Genomic DNA, 20,819 nt, shown 5'->3' on the forward strand with positions numbered 1-20,819 from the left:
TCTCGAGAAATCTTGAATTGAAGTTTTTAATTAAGAAAAAGAATCTATATTTTAATTCAATAATATCCCCAAAATACCTTCAAAGTCGTCCAAAAAGTGGTTCAAGTTGTCTTCAACCAGTTTGCATTTGTTGCCTTTATTAGAATTATAAATTTTTACAACTGATTAAGCTCACCAAGAATGATACCTCTCATTCAGAACCAGTCATGTATTCACATGCATGCTGTAGATTCTTTGCCTTTCAGATAAAGTTTGTTTTTTTTTTATTGTTCTATTTACAAATGTATTCGAGTATTCGAAGTAAAGATTGGAGTGCGGAAGAAATTGTTGAAAAAAAATCAACAGCTTAAAGATTTGTTTAAAGTAGTGTAGTTGTTTAGCATTATATAACAGGTTAGATCTTCGCCAGATGATGTAACAATTTAACTGACGGAGCTTTATCATATTCTAAGATTTCCTCGCAAAAGGGTCATCGGGCTGGTAATGATTCCAAGGATGGCGGTAAGGAAAAGCTCTTTATCATTGCACTTTCACAAAATCCCGCAGAATAGTACGATTTTCAAGAGTGAGCTCGGCATACAGAATGACATCTCGAGAACCAAAGAAAAAATCAGGGAAAATGCACAAGAGAAAAAAAGAATTTTACAAGCTGTGTGCATATTCTTTTCGTTTTCGGTTACAACGAAGATAAAATATTAAATTTTTGAACTTTTAAAAACACTTGAACAAAATTAACCTTTGCTTATCTCCGCCACTACACATCTACTGTCCAGTACGAATTTTTTACAGGTCGTGTTAGGTCTCCAGATTGCGACCAACAATTAGAAATTTTTGTTTTTGTAGAAACTAACTACATTACAAATTAGGCTACCTTTTCAAATTTTATCAGCTTTGTGATATCTATAGCTGGAAGACTTTGCTATATCTATTTTAATTACGTACTGTTGGGCAATTCGGGGTTAAGCATTTTTTTAAATCTTATTTTGATAAAATCCTGTTACAATATTTGAAAGATAATAACAACTAAAAACAAAAATGTATCAAAATAAGTTATAAATATTACAATATGTTGAAATTGCGTTAAATTTTTATGCTCTTCTAGTCGGGTAGCCATACAAAAGCATATTTAAGTCAGTTGTAAATATTCATGGTTCTAATAACGGCAACGCGTGCTTAGGGCCATCTTTGACGTTGTGCAAAATAATTGTGTGTGGCGGCGAAAGATGAAACACGAGCTCGCCCAGCTCTACGCCGAACCCAGTACCCAGAAGGTAGCTAAAGCTGGAAGTGTACGATGGGCAAGACATATTTCAAGAATGTCGGGCAGCAACCCTGCAAATCTGGTGGTTACCTCCGACCCGGCAGGTACAAGTTGTTGAAGAGTTGAAGCGATGTCCGTATCTAGATGGATTAATCAGGATTTTTGGAATCTTATATGGATTGTTTTGAAATTTCTCAACTAAAAATTTCAAATCAAGATTTCTCGAGATTCCTCCTAGGGAAATTGGTCCAGAGGTGCAGAATTACCACAGGAATCGAGCCCTGTTCTTGGTTTTGATGGACATTTTTATTTTATAATGACGGTCTACCGGCGCACCGTGAAGGCAGGTTTCGACTTTTTATAAATTCAAGTAGCTTTGAATTTCATCGAGTAAGAGAAAGAGTTAGAGTGAGTTCACTGTAGTTAGTTATAAGTTAGTTATGTGGAGTAGAAGTAGGAACACTTCTACACCTCATAACCAATTACTCACTTCCTACTTCTTATTGCGTACTTCTCACTTCTCATTTCTCCTTTCTCACTTCTCATTGTCCTCACTTTCCACTTCTCATTTCTCCCTTCTAACTTTTCACTCATCTTTTCTCACTTTTCACTTCACACTGCTCACTTCTCACTTCCAACTTCTCATTCGGCCTAATGACCGTGAGGTCAAACGACCATTCTGCCTATAATGACCATTCGGCTTAATGATCGTTTGGCATAATGATCTTCGGCATAATGACCCACCATCTATCGTTTCATTATCAGACTGAAAAGTTTATGCTCAGAAAACTTTAAGCAAGCACAAGTACTCCCTTGAGAATTATTTCTCGCATATCATGAATATTATTCCCAATTCTTATGATACTACTGATAAAAGTTTCATAACATATACCATATCATAAAACTTTTCCTCGCTTACAGTCCATTATTCTTAATTAGATTATCAAAGTTAATTTAAAGCCTGTTTCAACAAAATTCTAGTTCGCACGTGCTTGCCCTTCCTTTTCCCCCATTGCCCGTGCCAAGAGAGCGGGAAAGTTACAATTTCCCCACATCCCTTTCCGTCTCAAGCGCACAGAACGCAACAAGATCATATACCTACCTAATTGAGAATGATTCGATTCCGACCTTACCAACAACCAACCCGAAAAGATTAATTACTTCTATGGTGAGAACTCTTATCTGGCCTTCATCAGCTCACACGCGAAATTGAGGAAGGTCCGATCATCAATTTCTAAAATGGCTGCCCTGGTGCCTCCATTCCCTTAGCTACTAACTAGCCAGTTCGGTGGGGGAAAAACAGCATAATTTATGCCACATTGAATGTCGCATACGAATCCGCAGTTAGTAAAAACTGCAAACGGGGCTCTCACCGTACGCCGTAGGAACTCATAATAACTCACGCACAAACAAATGGTTGCTCATAAAGTTCAGCGCCTGCTTCGCCAGCAAAAAAAAAACTGGAACAATTTACCAAAGTAGGTTTCGGGATCACGGGATCTCGCACACTTTTACACAATACCACCCAGATTTGTGTGCGCTCCGGCTTCCCATCATTCCCCTTTGCCCACGGTTGCTTCAGGCATATTTAATTTGCCAAAAAAAATAGCAAAAGATGGATCAGGAATAACCCCACTTGGCGAGAAGAGTCATTCGAGTGGTCCCTTCTCATACACATATCTCTATATACAGAAAGTGCCGGGAGAACGAGGGCTTCCCTGATCAGGGATGAACCGGGATAGTGACCCACCACCGCCCACCCAACCAAGGCGGGCGGCAAATAACTTGTATTACATTGTAAGGGGAGCCCTGCACACGATGACGGTCGGTGTGGTGGTGCTCGCTCTCCCCCTTCCCGATCCGGCGTACGTACGGTAGTGTTTGTGTAACCTATTTACTTCTGGCGTCCCGAGAATCGGGCACGGGAACACCATCAGCAAGCCGGGTGTTGTGGCCTCAGTAAATGCAAACTCGGAAAGCCTTTGCCAATCGATTTTCCGCCATTTTCCGCGCGCCGGTCGGCTTGTTCTCACATATGACTGTGAAGCGCGAAAATTTGGGGTTCCTTTTTTTTGGGAAGTGGAATGCCTGGCGGGGCCAGGCGAAAACAACATCAATGCGGGCCTGCTTTGTTTATTGTTTCGTTCTGATGAGCTCCCGTATCGGGGATCGGGGCAAATGAAACCAATCAAAGAGCTGCGATAAATTATTCCCGGATTGGGGTAGATTTCCTCCCTGGACCCGAAGTTAGGAGGGTGTTTTGCTGACTAATATTATGGCGCAAAACAGGGAATGAATCGGGAAACAAAGGAAGGAGCTAGCTTATAAATTGCAGCGAATAGGCTGCCGTCGTAAAGGATTCTTCCAACTAGTTTTGTTTACACATGCCGGAAAATCACAGAAGTAGGTTATTGTGTTATTTATGGGAGAGATTACACAAATGGCGAACTTGAAGAGCAGGATTGTTATTAAAAGAGGCTGTGTCGTTTCGATCACTTGTTCAATGGAAGGATAGTTGCTTGTTTGGTCGCGTTTCTGGTAGGAATTAGTAATAGGATTGGAAAGGAAGCAATCCTCGTGAATTAATTATCCTAGTTGGTTAGTTCTAGCGATAAGCAATCTAATTAAATATACTCATCGTAGTTTCAACACTTGTCTGACAAACAAGGATGTTATAGATCATTTAGTAATCTGCCTTCGATCATTTAGTAGTTTTTCAATAACTCATTCCAGAGGCTAAATTTTAAAATTTGTTGTATGGTGGACTTCTAGTGCAAAGGTTTATCTACAACTCTGCCTTACAGTTCGTTGTTTGAATTTCACTAATAACGGAGCTATAGCGCTAGTAGCAGTAGCTTAGACTAAATGATTGCAAATTTTGTTATCATTTAGTATAAGTATAGCAACTAGCATCGTAACTCCTTTAGCAGTGGAATTCGAACATCGACCTGTTCAGGAGAGTTGTAGAAAAACTGAAATGAGTTATTGACAAACTACTAAATGATCGAATGCAGATTACTAAATGATCGATAACATCCTTGCTGACAAAAATAACAAATTGCAAATTAAACCAAATGCATCAAACTGTTGAATGGGCCCTTTGTCATGGATAATTATGCAAATCAAAACAAGCTCCTACACACACCAAATAATAATTAGATTTGATATTTTCTAAATTTGTAAAAAGTCATTCACTTTGTCCTCGACCGAATATTATTTTCTGAATAACGTTGGCCAATAATATGAAATTGTTTACATAAGATTTTTGAGAAGATTAGCAATGTCTTAAAGCTTCCTAAATATAAATGAACGACTATTTTGTTGTCCATGAGATTATCAATCATGAATAAGTTCATTGATCATTATGTTTGATCAAAATCAACATTTCGTGACTTTGTTTTGCTTGGGCAATAGATTTACTAAAATTTTACCTTATTCACTTTGTAGATCGCAATAAAGAATTATTAAATATGAAATAAAATTGCCGGAATTCTGTTAATGTGTCTAACGAGCTTCATTGAAACTCTTATTATGTCAATTTGAACATCCTGGTAGATCCAAGTTAAATCGAATAATGAGAGCCAATTTGAGGCCGTCAATACAAGAGATAAAGACTGTTATCAGTTCATAACTGGAATGGGCTGACAATCATTTCCAGCTAAAGTTTCTATCCGTCCACAAAAGGAACATTGACAAGTCAACACAACTGAGTGAAGTCAACATGATCAATAGACTTGTGTATTTACTACTCACGTGCTGTAAACAATCCAACATTTGCTTGGCACCATAACCCAAAAACATTGATGACACGTGCGCATTAAATTAGAATGGCCAAACAGGCTAACTAACATCAATTAGCTTCACCAATTGGAATAAATTCAACTGATAATGGAACTGTGCCGTCACTTTTATGTTCTCTATTTAATATTCATGCCATTGGAAACGCAAGAAAAAAATTCATTACGAAATTCGGATAGATTAGCTTTCGGATATTCAGAGGAATTTCCCTTCTGAAATTCGGAGGAATTTTTCTTCGGAATCTCGGGCGAATATCTTTTCAAAAACTCGTAAGCTTAATTTAGAGGAATTTCCTTTTGGAAATTCGAAGGAATTTCCTTTTGGAAATTAGAGAGAATTTCCCTTTGGAAATTAGAAGGAATTTTCCTTTGGAAATTCTAAGGAATTTCCCTTCGGAAATTCTAAAGAATTTTCCTTCGGAAATTCGAAAGAATTTCCCTTCGGAAATTCGAAGGAATTTTCCTTCGGAAATTCAAAGGAATTTCCCTTCAGAAATTCAAAGGAATTCTTCGAAATTGAAGGAATTTCCTTTCGAAATTCGAATGGATTTCCTTCGAAATTGAATGAATTTCCTCCGAAATTGAATGAATTTCCTTCGAAATTGAATGAATTTCCTTCGAAATTCGAATGAATTTCCTTCGAAATTGAATGAATTTCCTTCGAAATTCGAATGAATTTCCTTCGGAAATTGAATGAATTTCCTTCGAAATTGAATGAATTTCCTTCGAAATTGAATGAATTTCCTTCGAAATTGAATGAATTTCCTTCGAAATTCGAATGAATTTCCTTCGAAATTGAATGAATTTCCTTCGAAATTCGAATGAATTTCCCTTCGAAATTGAATGAATTTCCTTCGAAATTGAATGAATTTCCTTCGAAATTGAATGAATTTCCTTCGAAATTCGAATGAATTTCCTTCGGAAATTGAGATGAATTTCCCTTCGAAATTCGAATGAATTTCCTTCGAAATTGAATGAATTTCCTTCGGAAATTGAATGAATTTCCTTCGAAATTGAATGAATTTCCTTCGGAAATTGGAATGAATTTCCTTCGAAATTGAATGAATTTCCTTCGAAATTGAATGAATTTCCTTCGGAAATTGAATGAATTTCCTTCGAAATTCGAATGAATTTCCTTCGGAAATTCAGAATGAATTTCCTTCGAAATTCGAATGAATTTCCTTCGAAATTGAATGAATTTCCTTCGAAATTGAATGAATTTCCTTCGAAATTGAATGAATTTCCTTCGAAATTCGAATGAATTTCCTTCGAAATTGAATGAATTTCCTTCGGAAATTGAATGAATTTCCTTCGAAATTGAATGAATTTCCTTCGAAATTCAGATGAATTTCCTTCGAAATTCGAATGAATTTCCTTCGAAATTCGAATGAATTTCCTTCGAAATTCGAATGAATTTCCTTCGGAAATTCAGATGAATTTCCTTCGAAATTGAATGAATTTCCTTCGGAAATTCGAATGAATTTCCTTCGGAAATTCGAATGAATTTCCTTCGAAATTCAGATGAATTTCCTTCGGAAATTCGAATGAATTTCCTTCGAAATTCGAATGAATTTCCTTCGGAAATTGAATGAATTTCCTTCGGAAATTCGAATGAATTTCCTTCGGAAATTGAGATGAATTTCCCTTCGGAAATTCGAATGAATTTCCTTCGGAAGTCGAATGAATTTCCTTCGAAATCAGATGAATTTCCTTCGGAAATTGAATGAATTTCCTTCGGAAATTGAATGAATTTCCTTCGAAATTCGAATGAATTTCCTTCGGAAATTGAATGAATTTCCTTCGAAATTGAATGAATTTCCTTCGGAAATTGAATGAATTTCCTTCGAAATTGAATGAATTTCCTTCGAAATTCGAATGAATTTCCCTTCGGAAATTGAATGAATTTCCTTCGGAAATTCGAATGAATTTCCTTCGGAAATTGAATGAATTTCCTTCGAAATTGAATGAATTTCCTTCGGAAATTCGAATGAATTTCCTTCGAAATTCAGATGAATTTCCTTCGAAATTGAATGAATTTCCTTCGAAATTGAATGAATTTCCTTCGAAATTGAATGAATTTCCTTCGAAATTGAATGAATTTCCTTCGAAATTCGAATGAATTTCCTTCGAAATTGAATGAATTTCCTTCGGAAATTCGAATGAATTTCCTTCGAAATTGAATGAATTTCCTTCGAAATTCGAATGAATTTCCTTCGGAAGAATTTCGAATGAATTTCCTTCGGAATGAATTCAGATATGAATTTACCTTCGGAAATTCAGATGAATTTCCCTTCGAAAATTCGAATGAATTTCCCTTCGGAAATTCGAATGAATTTCCCTTCGGAAATTCGGAAATTCGAATGAATTTCCCTTCGGAAATTCGGAAATTCGAATGAATTTCCTTCGGAATTTCGGAATTCGAATGAATTTCCCTCCGGAGATTCGAAGGAATTTCCCTTTCGGAAATTCGAAAGAATTTCCATTGGGAAAATCGAAAGAATTTTCATTCGGAAATTCGAAAGAATTGCTTTTTGGAAATTCGAAAGAATTTCTCTTTGGAAATTCGGAAGAATTTCCCTTCGGAAATTCGAAAGAATTTCCTTTTGGAAATTTGAAAGAAAAAAAAAATTAGATGATTTCCCCTTCGAAAATTCAGAAGAATTTCCCTTCCACAAATCGCAGAAATTCCCTACGGCCAAACCGTTTTCGTCAGGAAGATTTTTTTGCTAGAAAGGTAAAAGGAAGAAGAAACGGCATATCAAAATTCAAATATTTCAATCGATAGGAACCTTGAAACTAGGAGCTACTCTATGGCCCATTCCATATCGTGCCAACTGTAGTTTAACTTCTAAAGCATATTCGGAGAAACATGCATACCTAATTGAAATCATGTCCATTACTTTTACTGTGCTAGAATAAACGTTTTCTTTCCTTCGCAATAATTAATATACCTAAGACCGACAAGAAACCTCACCGTCAAGGACAAAAACCCCGCTACGCAACAACCCACCCTTAAAAGTTATCATGTAATCATCATTGAAAAAAAAAAACGATTGGACCCATTAAAAACACCCGAAGATTAAACTTTTGGATGTTGTTCATATTCCCTATCGCGAAGCATAAAAAATTAATGTTCTCCTTCCTGTACCGGAGATGGTTCTTTCCTTGCCAACCTAACGATGGTCCTTGTTGAGCTCGCCCGAACGACGATAAACACAACACCCACCGCCAGTAAACAAAAGATCAACAAACATCCTTCCTGTGCACGCTGCTGCTGCTGCTACGAAGTCCCGATTCCCGTTTCAACCGCACCGCAAGGACGAAGAGTATGGGGGACGCACGTCTCCTCTCCCCTGGTCGTGTTTCCCCTCGAACTACACTGTAACTAGGTCAATCGATATTTATTACACTTTTGCTCCCGGTCGCCCACGCCGAGGGTTCCTTGCCTGCGCCTGACATTGTTAACTTCCCTTGAAAACATTACAACAACGCCGCCGCCGCTGTGCCACTCGCTCGCCCGCCCAGCTTCGAAGGCTTCCCTATATTTCCCGGTTTTGTGCCGGGGATTCGCACCGTCATCAATGTGTGAGTATGTTTTCCCTCTTAACGGGTAAATAGAAGAAGCTGCTAACGCTGGAGAGGTCGTACATAACGGGAAGACTCTGCGGGAAGCTGCCAGGAAGCACTTTGCTTTATGAACGCAGGAATTTGCGAAGAGCATTTAAAAATGCCGGCTTCCCGGATGTCGAGTGCTTGTGCACTACTTCCGCTTGATGTCAGTGGTGAGTTTGTCTTGTGCGTAGCGAATGGTGGACAAAATACGAACAAGCTGCGAACCAAAAACCACTTTAAACCTTATCAGGCTAAAGTGCAGGAAATTTCTAAAATCCTTCTACCTGACAGAAAAAAAATTAAAAAATTAGGCTTAAACATAATGAACCATGGTGGGTCACGTTTCTGAAGCTAATACCAAACTAATGATCAATAAATCGGCAATGCCAATATCAAAATTTTGAACCGAATACTTCCAGCTCTGTTCAGACAAATGGGCTTTAGACTCTTCTGCTACTGGAGTTAGTCCTTGAAGACACAAATCAGTTGAACTACAATTTACTTCGATATTGATTTGTTGACGTTGTCTGGGTGCCATTTTGACCATGAATCGACTTGGAGAAATACCAAAAGTACCGCACTACTATCCAACCTTTTTTATGTAGCCCATATCCAACGACGCCCGATACAAACCAGAAAAATAGGGTAATATAATACATTCAGCTGCCTACGTTTATCGCTTCATAACAGAAGCGAAAAAATTACTATCATCTTCAATCCTTTAAAGTTAAATTAGGTCAAACAATATCCGACAATTTGTAAAGTTTACAAATCAGTTCCTAACAGCATAATTTGCAATTTTCCTATGAGCTACTATCCACAGGCCTTTGTTTTCGCTAATAAAACCCACAAAATCCATCCACCCGTCCCACCCCCGCTTCATTTCCTTCCAACCATACAAGGGTTCGAATGTGTTGGTCCTGCCCGCTAGCTGGGCACCCGAATGTGTGTCAGGTCAAACTCCACTTCGTTTTACTCCGTTTCCACATCGTTGCAATTCTGTAAACGCCGCCAGCCCATCACCGTCGTATCTTTGATCCTGGAACTGTCGTCAACCATCCAGCCAACCATGCCGAGGCTTCCTCTCGAACGATTCATTTCACATGAAACGTACCACACTGCAAAAGGGACGCGCGAACTGAGATGCTTATGTATTCTGGATTCGCTTCCCAGCGCCACCACCCATCGCCGCTCCTCCCGCCCCATTTTGCCACTCACTCACACCGAACCGGATGGATGGAAAAGTGCGGAAAAACCGCCACACGACTACATTGTGAGAACCATTTTGCCATTCTGGGGTGGCGCGCGCCCGTCAACACAAAATATGTAACCCACTGAACACACCGAACCATGCGAACTGGGTTGGTTCAGAAATAGGTCAGAACCTACTGGCTCTGCCATTCCGTGTCGTCGCCATCGTCGTTGGTCGGTGGTTTTACTCTCGATTCTGCCGTGTGCTCCGGTCGGCACGACAGCAGTTGAAAACCGATTGTCCTTTTCCATTCAAGGCGCCCGCCCCGAATTGAGGTCCTGTGCCGTGCCTAGCCTGTTGTGAATGCAGTTAACTAGGGCCTAGCACCAGCGACAAAGTTGCAACAGCAGCAGCAGCGCAGTTTGCTAGCAGTCGCTTCGACGACCGCCATGATGATCCGATCGCTCATGGCCAGCGAAATGTCCTCGCTGGTCGCCGCCGCCGCCATCGCTTCCGGTGGCGGACCCCATCGGTCCTCGTTTGTGGCGCGTCGAACGATGGTGTTCAAACCGAAGGTCCACTTGATTGATTCCATTGTTGCAATTTACTTACAGCGAGCTTGACCCAATTTCCGAATGTAATAATAATTGCTTTTCTCCGATCTACTTTCTCTCGATTGCAGGCGAGCCAACCAATCTTCAAATGCACCTGGAAGGGTTGTGGTGTCACCTACACATCTTGTCCTGAGGTCACCGCTCACGTACGAAACGCACATCTAGGGTAAGTGACGTTGTTGACATAATTGAGGGTAGCACTTGAATAAATCGATTCCCTCTTTGTAGTCCCCGCAAACCGGAAGAGGACAGCGACGAGGAGGATTTCTTCTTCACCGAGATTGAGGATGAGAGTGACAGTGGCCTTAGTGCACCCCATCCGCCATCGCCACCGACTCTGAGCCACCGCGACATGGCTCGACCCCCACATGAGGACCCGGAGTACCAGCGGCAGCTCGTTGGTACCTACCGGCAAGGACTGCTCTCGATGTCCTCGCAGCAGCAGTCAGCCCTACAGCAACACCCGCATCTGCAGCACTATGGCCAGCAGATGCAGCAGCAGCACCAGCAGCAGCTCGGTGCCGCTATCAAACCGCCACTGCCAGGGCACCAGGCCGCCCAGCTGCAGCTCCACCACCAGCAGCAGCAGCAACAGCAGCACAGTCTGAACAACAATAACAACAACAGCAGCAGCAGTAACAACAATGCAATCAGCCAGCAGGCGCCGGGAAACAATGGAAGCAGTGGCGGCACCAGCAGTAACGGCGGCGGCAGCAACAGCGGGGCCGTTCTCGCGCACAGCAACACGTCGCCGCTGATCCATCACAACTACACCTGGTCGCAAGTTAGTCCGGTGAGTAGAGTCGTGGCATGTTTTCAGTTTTTCTCGTAACTGCTGAATTTTCTCTAATTCACTGGTTTATGTGAAATTTTGTTAGATGTCTCAACAGCCAAAATATTCGCTATTTTTTATACTATTATATACAAACTTCAAATGTTGGACAATGGGGAAAATTCATAGAAAAATTGAAAAATTATTTCCTGTTGAGAATTCAGTGGAATTGACAGAAATCTGTGAAACGAATCAATTGTCAACGATCAGGATAACGAATTCAGCATGTTTTGCGGCAAGTCATTGTAACGTGAAGCATGGTGAATTTGTCCTCTTCTCCCGTTCACAGTTTCAGTTTCACAAATTCACATATTTCACTGAATATAACTAAATTCTCAACTGTTCGGCAGCGCCGGATCGTGCGGTTGGCCGGGTTGGCCTCCGCCAAGGACGCCAGGTTCAGAGGGGAGCTGAAATCAAGAGTCGCCTTATGCAAAATAGAACAACTAATACTAAGGGGACGAAAAATTAAAAAAATCGACTTCAAAGTCAAAAAACTTATGGGGCATATATTTTGAGTAATGTCGAGCAAAAAAAAAATATGCCTTTATTTCCACATCAATATGTCATATAGATAGAACTTTGATGTTTTAACATCAAAGCGGTTACAAGGGGACAGTTTGATAAAGAAAAATCCAAAAGTATCATCTTCAAATTGTTTACTGAAGTGTAATACCTCCACTGCGTGACCGGATTAGTTTTATGTTGCCCCTATCCCCTGGGACCTCAGGAAACGTAATGTAAAGCAGTAGTGAGGACAATTTACTCTTAATTCAATTGGTTTGAAATAACTTTACTTTTCTCAGTAAATTTCTTCAGGGGCTACAAACCAAAGACCAGCCGGATAACCACATTCTGAAGAACCATTTTACTCTTATAACTGATTCCTGGAAAAAGTACTATGGTTTTTGTGCAGAATCAAGATTATTATTATTGTCTTTATTCTAGAGGCTTCAGCGCTAAGCTGGCTCATCTCTAAATCGAGATAAATTTGCTTGTTTCCTTCAGAAAATGTTCATGTTATTCGGAAAAATCATTTCGGCCGCATTTGACGTCTTTTCGGATCCCAGCAAACTAGAAACTTGAACTAGCACAGTGGTGGAAAAACAAAGCAAAGCCATTGAATATTAGATAATAGAATTTGACTTCTTCATTGAGATCTATAAGAGTTGAAAAGCTTTAAAATATTTTTTCTTTTTTAATTATTGGAGAAGAATGTCTTTAAGGACAAGCCTTCCGGAATCCTAAACAAATATTATTCCCGTTTTCAAGGGTACCGCACAACAATCTTTTTTTATTATTTCACGCAGCAAAGTTGGAATAATAAAAATGACAAAAATAAAAATATAAAATGTCCTTAATGTCCTCAGTGTTCATTACGATTTTTTCCTAAAAATTACCAGATATTAGTGCCAATTTGTATTTTTTTTTCCTAGTCCTGCTGCTTCTGATAGGCCATCAACCAACTCGCTTTAGAGTTAAATTTTATTGACTCAACAGTTTACCGACAGACTTTCTCCATAATTGGATTTTTCTTAATCCGAATGTCGTCCAATGTCGGTTTTAGTCACCAACCATCCACTCAATAGTTGGGTTTTTCTTGATACGACTAGGTCCAATAGCGATTCCGATCATTGATCAACCCAATTTTTGACTGAATTGTATTGGACTTACTAGGTCCAATGGTGTCTTCAAACCATTGACATATTCCAGAGTTGGATTTGATCTTACACAGATAAAAATATGTTGTGATTTTCAATGAATTTTCATGCACATATTTGAAGCATGCAAATAAACGTAACATTCAATCGTTCTCACTGTTCTCTTAAATCAAAATACATTTAAACCGCGCTTGCGCTTGTAAAATTCAGTAAAATTTAATTGAATATCGATTGCTTATTCGTTTGTTGGGATACACGTCGTTGAATTTTCAAAATTATTTGTGAATATGTTTTTGTTTTTGACTGAAAAAGTACATTTTTGAATAAATATTTAAGCGCTTTACAAGCTTCAAATGCTCAAAGGTCCCAGGGTCGAATCTAGCAAGACAAAAAATATATATTTTTTCCATGTAGTGAAATTAGGGAATAGAGGTAATAAACCATAGAGGACGATTGTCGCTGCGGTACCCTTTGTTCTCGTTCGCAAACATGTTGGGTAGACAACTGTCAAAACGTACTGAATTTTCGTTCGTTGACATTTAGCGCCCTATCCTCGCCAGCAAAAGATGTTTCACCAGTGACAACAGCGACAATCTTCCTCTATAGTTTATTACCTCTATTAATTAGGGTGATACCTATATGTCAGAAGTTCACAATATTACCTTTTTAATTTTCCAGTAGACTTTGGACTTTAGACTTTGGAAATGTTGCACAAAGTTGTAGTGCAATTAATTTTGCACAACTTTGCTGAAAAAAACATTTTTCTATACTTATTGTTCACAAGTTATAAGCTTTTAAAATAAATACGTTAGGGCGGTCCCTAAAAATCGGTTTTCTTCTCATAACTTTTTATACTTTTATTTCTCGCAAAAACTTAGTTTTGATCACTTTTAGAACTTTTGAAAACGTTCAATTTTGTCAAAGAACCATGGATCTATTCCGTATAACTAAAAAGTTTTTTAAGTTTTCCTATGAAAACCATGTTTTTTTCAAATGCGAATATTTCAAAATGGAGCAAACCAATTTTCAATCTGCTTCTGTTCTTTTATTTTCTTCGTTTATGGTGCAAAAACTAGGAGAGCGTTTTTTGTTTAAAGCGTTTTATTCAATTTCGAAAAAAAAAGGTTTTTATCGAAAAACAGCTCTAAGTTGTTAAATAAACGAGATAAGTTCATGGGTTTTCAACAAAAAGATGTGCTTTTAAAAGTTTTAAATGAGGGGTTAGAAGCAAAGGGGTATAAGTGACATTTTTGTCAAAATTGAGTTGGCTACAGCAAAAAATCTTTTGATTCTCAAGCTTTGCGGCAATATGTTGATATAGTTTGTACGATGTTTATAAAAAAATGTGAAAATTTCATAGAAAGTTATTAATTTGTTGGACTTCCATACAATTTATATAAAGCAAAGAAATATAAAAAATTGCCCCCATTTTTCTCAAAACTAACATTTTGTCACTAACACCCCTTTGCGTTTGACCCCCTCAAATGTGACCTATACAAAGTATACCTCAAAAATCAATATATAAAAATATATTCAAATAAAACTGACTTTCGTAAGAAAAGAAACGTTAGATCGATTTAAGTAGGCTGATCTATAGAGCGTATAGTTTTTTTTACGTCACTGAGTTAATTTGCAATTTACATGACGCCAAAATAGACAATTCTCAACCCCCTTTTTACAACTTTGACCTTGCGCCTTTTCGAAGTTTTACATTCCGTTCCGTTTTACTTGATCCGAACTTCGGCCATAGGGCTTTTCGTGATCCAACTAGGTTTACATGACTCTTACCAATGATCATCTCACTTCAGAGTTGGATTTTGGTTAATTGAAGTTGGATCAACTAAGTCTAATAGCGCGTTGGTTCACAAAAAAATGCATTTTCCATTTGATTTTCGTGAGTTGATTCTAGGACTTGTACAATTATTTGTCAATCCATGTTGCTATGACCATACACAAACATAGATTGAGGAGCTATTTATCAAGATTATGAGATAGAGATGGCATGCTTTTCTGACGTTTGCTTTTATGTTGAGTATACAGACCCTCCCATTCATCGATTGTCAGTACTGTTGATACCCAGTGAATTGTTTTTGAAAATGGTAATTTATTCTATGTTGTATATCTGTTTTGTAACGCTCGTCCAAGTTCACGAGGGCGGATGCAGTATCAAATTGAGTACAATAAGGCCAACCTAACGCTTTCATAGTAGATTGAGCACTCGTCTGTGCTCATGAGGGTGGACGCAACATATATTAACATATTTTAAGCATCTTTTTTTTTCTTCTTTTCAAGGGATATATACAGAAAAGTATTTTTGTAAGAATGGATTTCGATAATTAGTCGGGATTCAACGAAACTGCACTAAACGCCTGTCTTTCACGAGCTGGCTGTGAATGTGTAGTCTAGACTAGACTAGATTAGAGTGTTGAGTATTGAAAATTAAAATCATCCAGGGACAGCTTGAAGCTAATATCACAGACATGAGGCAAACATCACATGTATTTCTCTTAACAGTCCTAACGGATTACAAAATTACGATTTTTTTTTTCAAATTCCGGGAATCTGGTGTTTGCCAGGACAACAGCTGCACTGTTCATAAATGACATATATTGCACGGTGGTGCTGCATTGATTTCACAAAAGCCAATTTTCATCCAAAATAGCCATGATCACAAACTTTGTAATTTTAACTTGAATGTAATGTGTCAATTTTCTTTTATTAGCAATTCAATTTCAATTATAAGTGGTTTTGACAGTTGAACAAAACAAAAACTTACAGTAATTCGATGAAATAATTACAATTGTGATACATTTTAACTAACATGTTCAAATTGCAAAACCTATAAGGTACACTGGGGGAAGTGTAAAACAGGGGGTAAGTCTTGTAATGATACATAATTTACAGTTTTAACCACACCGTAACAAAAGTGCAGAAATATATTTTAATGTTCACACTATCAGTATGGTCAAATCTGTATCAGTCAAACCTCCATGAGTCGATGTTCTATGACTCAATATCGGCTCATGGAAGCAAATGATGTTATATTGAAAAATATTTTCTGGGTTGTGATGGGTCTGGGTTGATCCCTTCAAACAACTTCTTAAGGATTTTATATTCCACATCTCGATATTTCCATGAGTCGACAGTTTCTTCAATATCGACTCATGGAGGTATGACAGTAATACGTACACTAACATGGTTAACACTTGAACTGTCGTTTAAGTTTACGTGAGAAGCTAATTTTGCATTCATAAAATAATTACAAAATTGTTCTTTTTTCGGGAGATTTTGATTCACAGGTGACCATTAGAATACAATTAAACTAATCACATTCAATTTGTAGTGGTTTGCACCAAAAAAGCAAATAATTTAAATATTTTACACTTATGCTTGTTGTCAAACACTGTGGGGAAGTGGGTAACGTGCTGATCACGTAATTTTTACCTCCCTCCTAGGGTTTATTTCGATATGTAGTAGGAATCTTAAAATGTTCCTTCTTTGCTATCAGCAACCTTTTTTCTGCGGTGTACAAATCATGTTTTTAGTGCGTTTATTTAATACATAGTACTTTAATTATGTAACGCTTCTTTAAAGGTAGGATCTATCCCCCTAAAAGTGAGATGAAAAATTTATTTTTTCCACTTAACAACGTGCAAGGTATATCCCTTCGAGAGAGTTGTAGCAAAAGTTCCCTGGAAATACTTTGTCGAAGACACCTAGTTCGTAATTTTATTACTTTTGGAGATTTATTCCTTTTTATGTCAACAAGCTTTGAACATGTTCGACGTATAAGCATACAAACATATGGAGACGCATGGTGCATTGCATTGGTTTATCAACTTCTTGTGATGGGAGATTGAATACTGCTTTGCATAGTAGGAAATGGTTTTTGATGAAACATGAACGGAATTTTGTCAAACAAAAGATGTTCTATTGGTTAATTCGAAAAGTTTTAGTGGGTTCGCAATTGTTTTTGGTGCTATTATTACTTCTTCTTCTTCTTCATCTTCTTCTTCTTCTTCTTCTTCTTCTTCTTCTTATTGGCATTACATCCCCCACTGGGACTTAGCCGCCTCGCAGCTTAGTGTTCATAAAGCACTTCCACAGTTATTAACTGCGAGGTTTCTAAGCCAAGTTACCATTTCAGCATTCGTATATCATGAGGCTAACACGATGATACTTTTATGCCCAGGGAAGTCGAGACAATTTCCAATCCGATAACTGTCTAGACCGGCACCGGGAATCGAACCCAGCCACCCTCAGCATTGTCTTGCTTTATAGCCGCGCATCTTACCGCACGATTTACATTTTCTCAATTTTCCAATCATCCTAAATATTTAAGGCACATTAGTTAATAATCATGTGATTTTTCTTTGATTTATTCAGGATTTTTGAAACATGTTGCGAAGATTTTCGTGGTAAATTAAAGTCACACAATCAAAAATACGAGCAAAAAATCGTGTAAAAACAGAATCCTGTGTATAGTGATGGTGGGAGTGTTATTCAAAGAGGAGAAGGGTGTGGGGGAGGTGTATTGTTTAGCTATCGATCGATTCGATTGATTTTTGCCAAATTGGGAACACATATTCTATGTCTAATAAAGACTGTTTTAGGTTGTTAAAGATGAATGGGTGGGAGGGAGTATTCATGAAACGAACAATTTTTTTAAACTTTTTAGCGAATGGTTCGATTTAAACCAAATTCAAACCACGTATTTTGTTTCCCAAGGAAACAATTATAAGGAGGGTTGAATGGGTCATTTAGAATGTGGGAGGTGATTGGGGTTGTGTATTGTTTCGAAGACGAAAAATTCAGGATAATTCCGCAACGCCTTAACCGATTTTTATCAATATTGGGACTCCTCATCTCTATCTTCAACAAGCGATTATAGATGGGATGGTACGGTCATTAGGGAAAAGAGTAGGTATGTTAAGTATAATAATGTTAGACATAATGTATGTTAGGCATAATGGATGTTAGGCATAATTAAAATACCATTCTTTGGTTCATCCGAGGTTCCTTGAGATTGTACAATTCCCCGAAAACCAATTGCACCTAAAAATAGCAATTCCTCGACAATAACATTTTCTCGCAAATAACATTTCCAAAAAATAACTCCTTCAATGAATAGAATGTCTTCCGAATATCACCCTGAAAATTATATATCCCTAAAGGGCACAACGGACATTTGGTATTATTGTGAACAGCGTAAAAGTAATGGTCATTTGGCATACCGGACGTTTGGCATATCTTTTGTGTTAAATAAAATATTTATTTTATTGAATGGTGCTGGAATAAAGCCGCATTGGTGGAAGTTACTCCGTCCGATAATAATAATTTAAAAAAAAAACTAGATATAGGGCAATAATAATTTTTATCCTCCATCGAAATCATAATGTGCTCAGTGAAAAGCAAAGAAATTAATGATAGTGGATGTAATTCCATCTTGAGAAGTATACATTTGATCGGAATAAGAAAACGATGGATGTGACTCATTCTTTAAAGGTAGGCGTTTTTCCAGAATATAAGGCTACGGTGGGTCGATTCCTTCTTCAAAAATAGTCGTTTGCTACGAATAAGGCAACGGTGTATTTGTTTTTTTCTTTAAAAGTTGGTGTTTTCCGGGAATAAGTCGATGGTGGGCTTGATACTTTCTTTAAGAATCATTGTATTTGCCAAGGAATAAGGCATCGGTGGATGTGATTCCTTCTTTGGAAGTAGGCGTTTGTCTGGAATAAGTTAATGATGGATGTGATCCCTTCATCGGAAGTTCTGCTGTTTCGTTCATTTGCATTTTTGAAAAATGCCTACCTTCAGTCTATATTTATCAGAATATTCATCGATCTACTTTATCTACGTGAAAAAATACATCAAATAAAACTTTTTCTCTCTCGGTACTAAATAATGCCAAATGGCACAATGCAAAATGACTTTATGCCGAAGGACCCAGACCGCCCCCTTTCCCTGAAAACGACATTTTCCCCGAAAATTTTATTTAGATTATAACAAAAAATTATTTCGCGATTTTTTTTTAAATGAAGTCTGCCTTATTTTAATCATATGATAAAGTATCAATAACATTATTTGCCAATAACCCTGTTGACCAATTGGTTTTATCATTTTCTGAATGTAAATAAAACTGCGTATCAATCAAACTGGCAATTTCGGGCAAGGCTGGGTACATACAGTTAGTTTATCACATAAAATCTCAAGAAAATATATAAAATCTGCACTCTTCATTTTTTCACCGGGAACTCAGCAAACTTATTCTTTGCCGAGGTTTCCGTCAAAATTGCTGAAGATCAGCAAATAATTTGCTCAAATCAGCTAACAAACGTCATTTTTTTCCAGAATATTAGTTTTATATTTGCTGGCGCAAGGCTGTGCGGATTTTTGCCGAGCTGAAGAAATAAAAACTAAGTTTGTGTGTGTGTGTATTTTTAATGTAGAATGTGATAAATAGACATAAATTGGTGAATCATGGAGGAGCGTTCGTCAAATTAGACTGTTTTTCACCAGAAAAAAAGCAAACAAAAGTTAATTGGTAGGAGGGATGGATAAACTTTTTTTACATACTGTACCACAAAAAAAAATTTTAGAGTGTTTTATGAATCCAATAAGTTTTTTTTAAGAATCTCGAATTCACTAAAAAAATTATCCGATCTGATTATTGCATTCTGGTTTTCGACTAATTTTGTCAGATTTGCAAAAATAAAATTCTCAGTCAAAATAAATAAATTCTTAGTCTCGACGTAAACACGCCATTAAATTTGGAAAATGGATTTTTCTGAACAACAACAGTCTAGAAATCTTCAGCGAATCTCACCTAAGATGTACCGCGCGTCTCCACACGCCTCCTCGCACTGTTTATACCAAAATTAGCCCCATACATTCGCGTATTCAAACATTCCAGTCTCCTTTTTATGGTTTTATGACGTCTTCCTGGAAGCTTTTCGCTTCGCTTTTTGGCATTACTTGAAGACCAATATGCCAAGCAATGGTGCACTATCACATCGCAGATCCAATAGTTAAGGTGACTTGCGGTGGCACTCCAATCTTTCTGTAGTTGTGCCATAAAAATCATCAACTCAATATTAGTAGTGGTGAGAAACTTGACACAGACAAACTTGAGGCAGACAAAAATAAACCCTTTTTTGCTAACATCCGATCACCGTAAACATTGGATTAATGTGATTTATTTCAGTCTGAGTTGCACTCAGAATTACGCAATACGGTTTAACTAGCTATGTCATAAACTATCGAAATGAATCCGAAAATCAACAGATTTGCATTAATTTACGTTGATATTTATGTGTTATGTTTTCATTATGCTGGCTGTTTATGTATCTTAGGACATTGTTGTCAGCTGTTCAAACACACAAATAGCATAATTAAAATTTACTACGTTTTCGCTTTCATTTTTCAAGAAATCCCAAAGTAGAATAATAATAATATTATTACATTAGTAGATAACAGATTGGAAGGAGATTTATTATTTTTTCGATATTTTACATGTTTTTCCTGCTGCGATAGGGAATGATCAAAGATTGCTTGCATACGACGCTGCCGGCGACGTGCAACCGACGACAACAACGCATGCGCGGTGGGAGGAGGAATTTTTTTTCACTTAGTTTTATTTGTATTGAATCGACGCTCAATAAGCGCTGAATGATTCGATAATTTACCAACATGTAGATTGAGATTCAAACTTAGTTCTGATACTTTTTCTAGTGAAAGAAACATCAGGTGTAACGGAAATAAGCTGCTTAGTGCTAATCGGATTGAGAAGGTGGGTAATTGTAAGATTGTGTTGGTGAGCCGCAAGGTAGCCATTCTGAATGACACCGTAA

General features: G+C 37.7%; 1 protein-coding gene across 3 annotated transcripts in view; it reads left to right on the plus strand.

Moving 5' to 3' along the window:
• LOC134227432 (zinc finger protein 704) overlaps positions 1 to 20,819 on the plus strand; it is a 302,312-nt gene that overhangs the window by 270,520 nt on the left and 10,973 nt on the right. For all 3 annotated transcript variants that reach the window (XM_062708925.1, XM_062708923.1, XM_062708924.1), the window contains 2 exons: positions 10,545 to 10,642; positions 10,705 to 11,269. In XM_062708925.1, coding sequence (XP_062564909.1) covers positions 10,545 to 10,642; positions 10,705 to 11,269 — 663 coding nt within the window. The remainder of the gene's footprint in view (positions 1 to 10,544; positions 10,643 to 10,704; positions 11,270 to 20,819) is intronic.

The sequence above is a fragment of the Armigeres subalbatus genome, chromosome 3 (assembly GCF_024139115.2).
Source record: "Armigeres subalbatus isolate Guangzhou_Male chromosome 3, GZ_Asu_2, whole genome shotgun sequence".
Taxonomy (NCBI): domain Eukaryota; kingdom Metazoa; phylum Arthropoda; class Insecta; order Diptera; family Culicidae; genus Armigeres; species Armigeres subalbatus.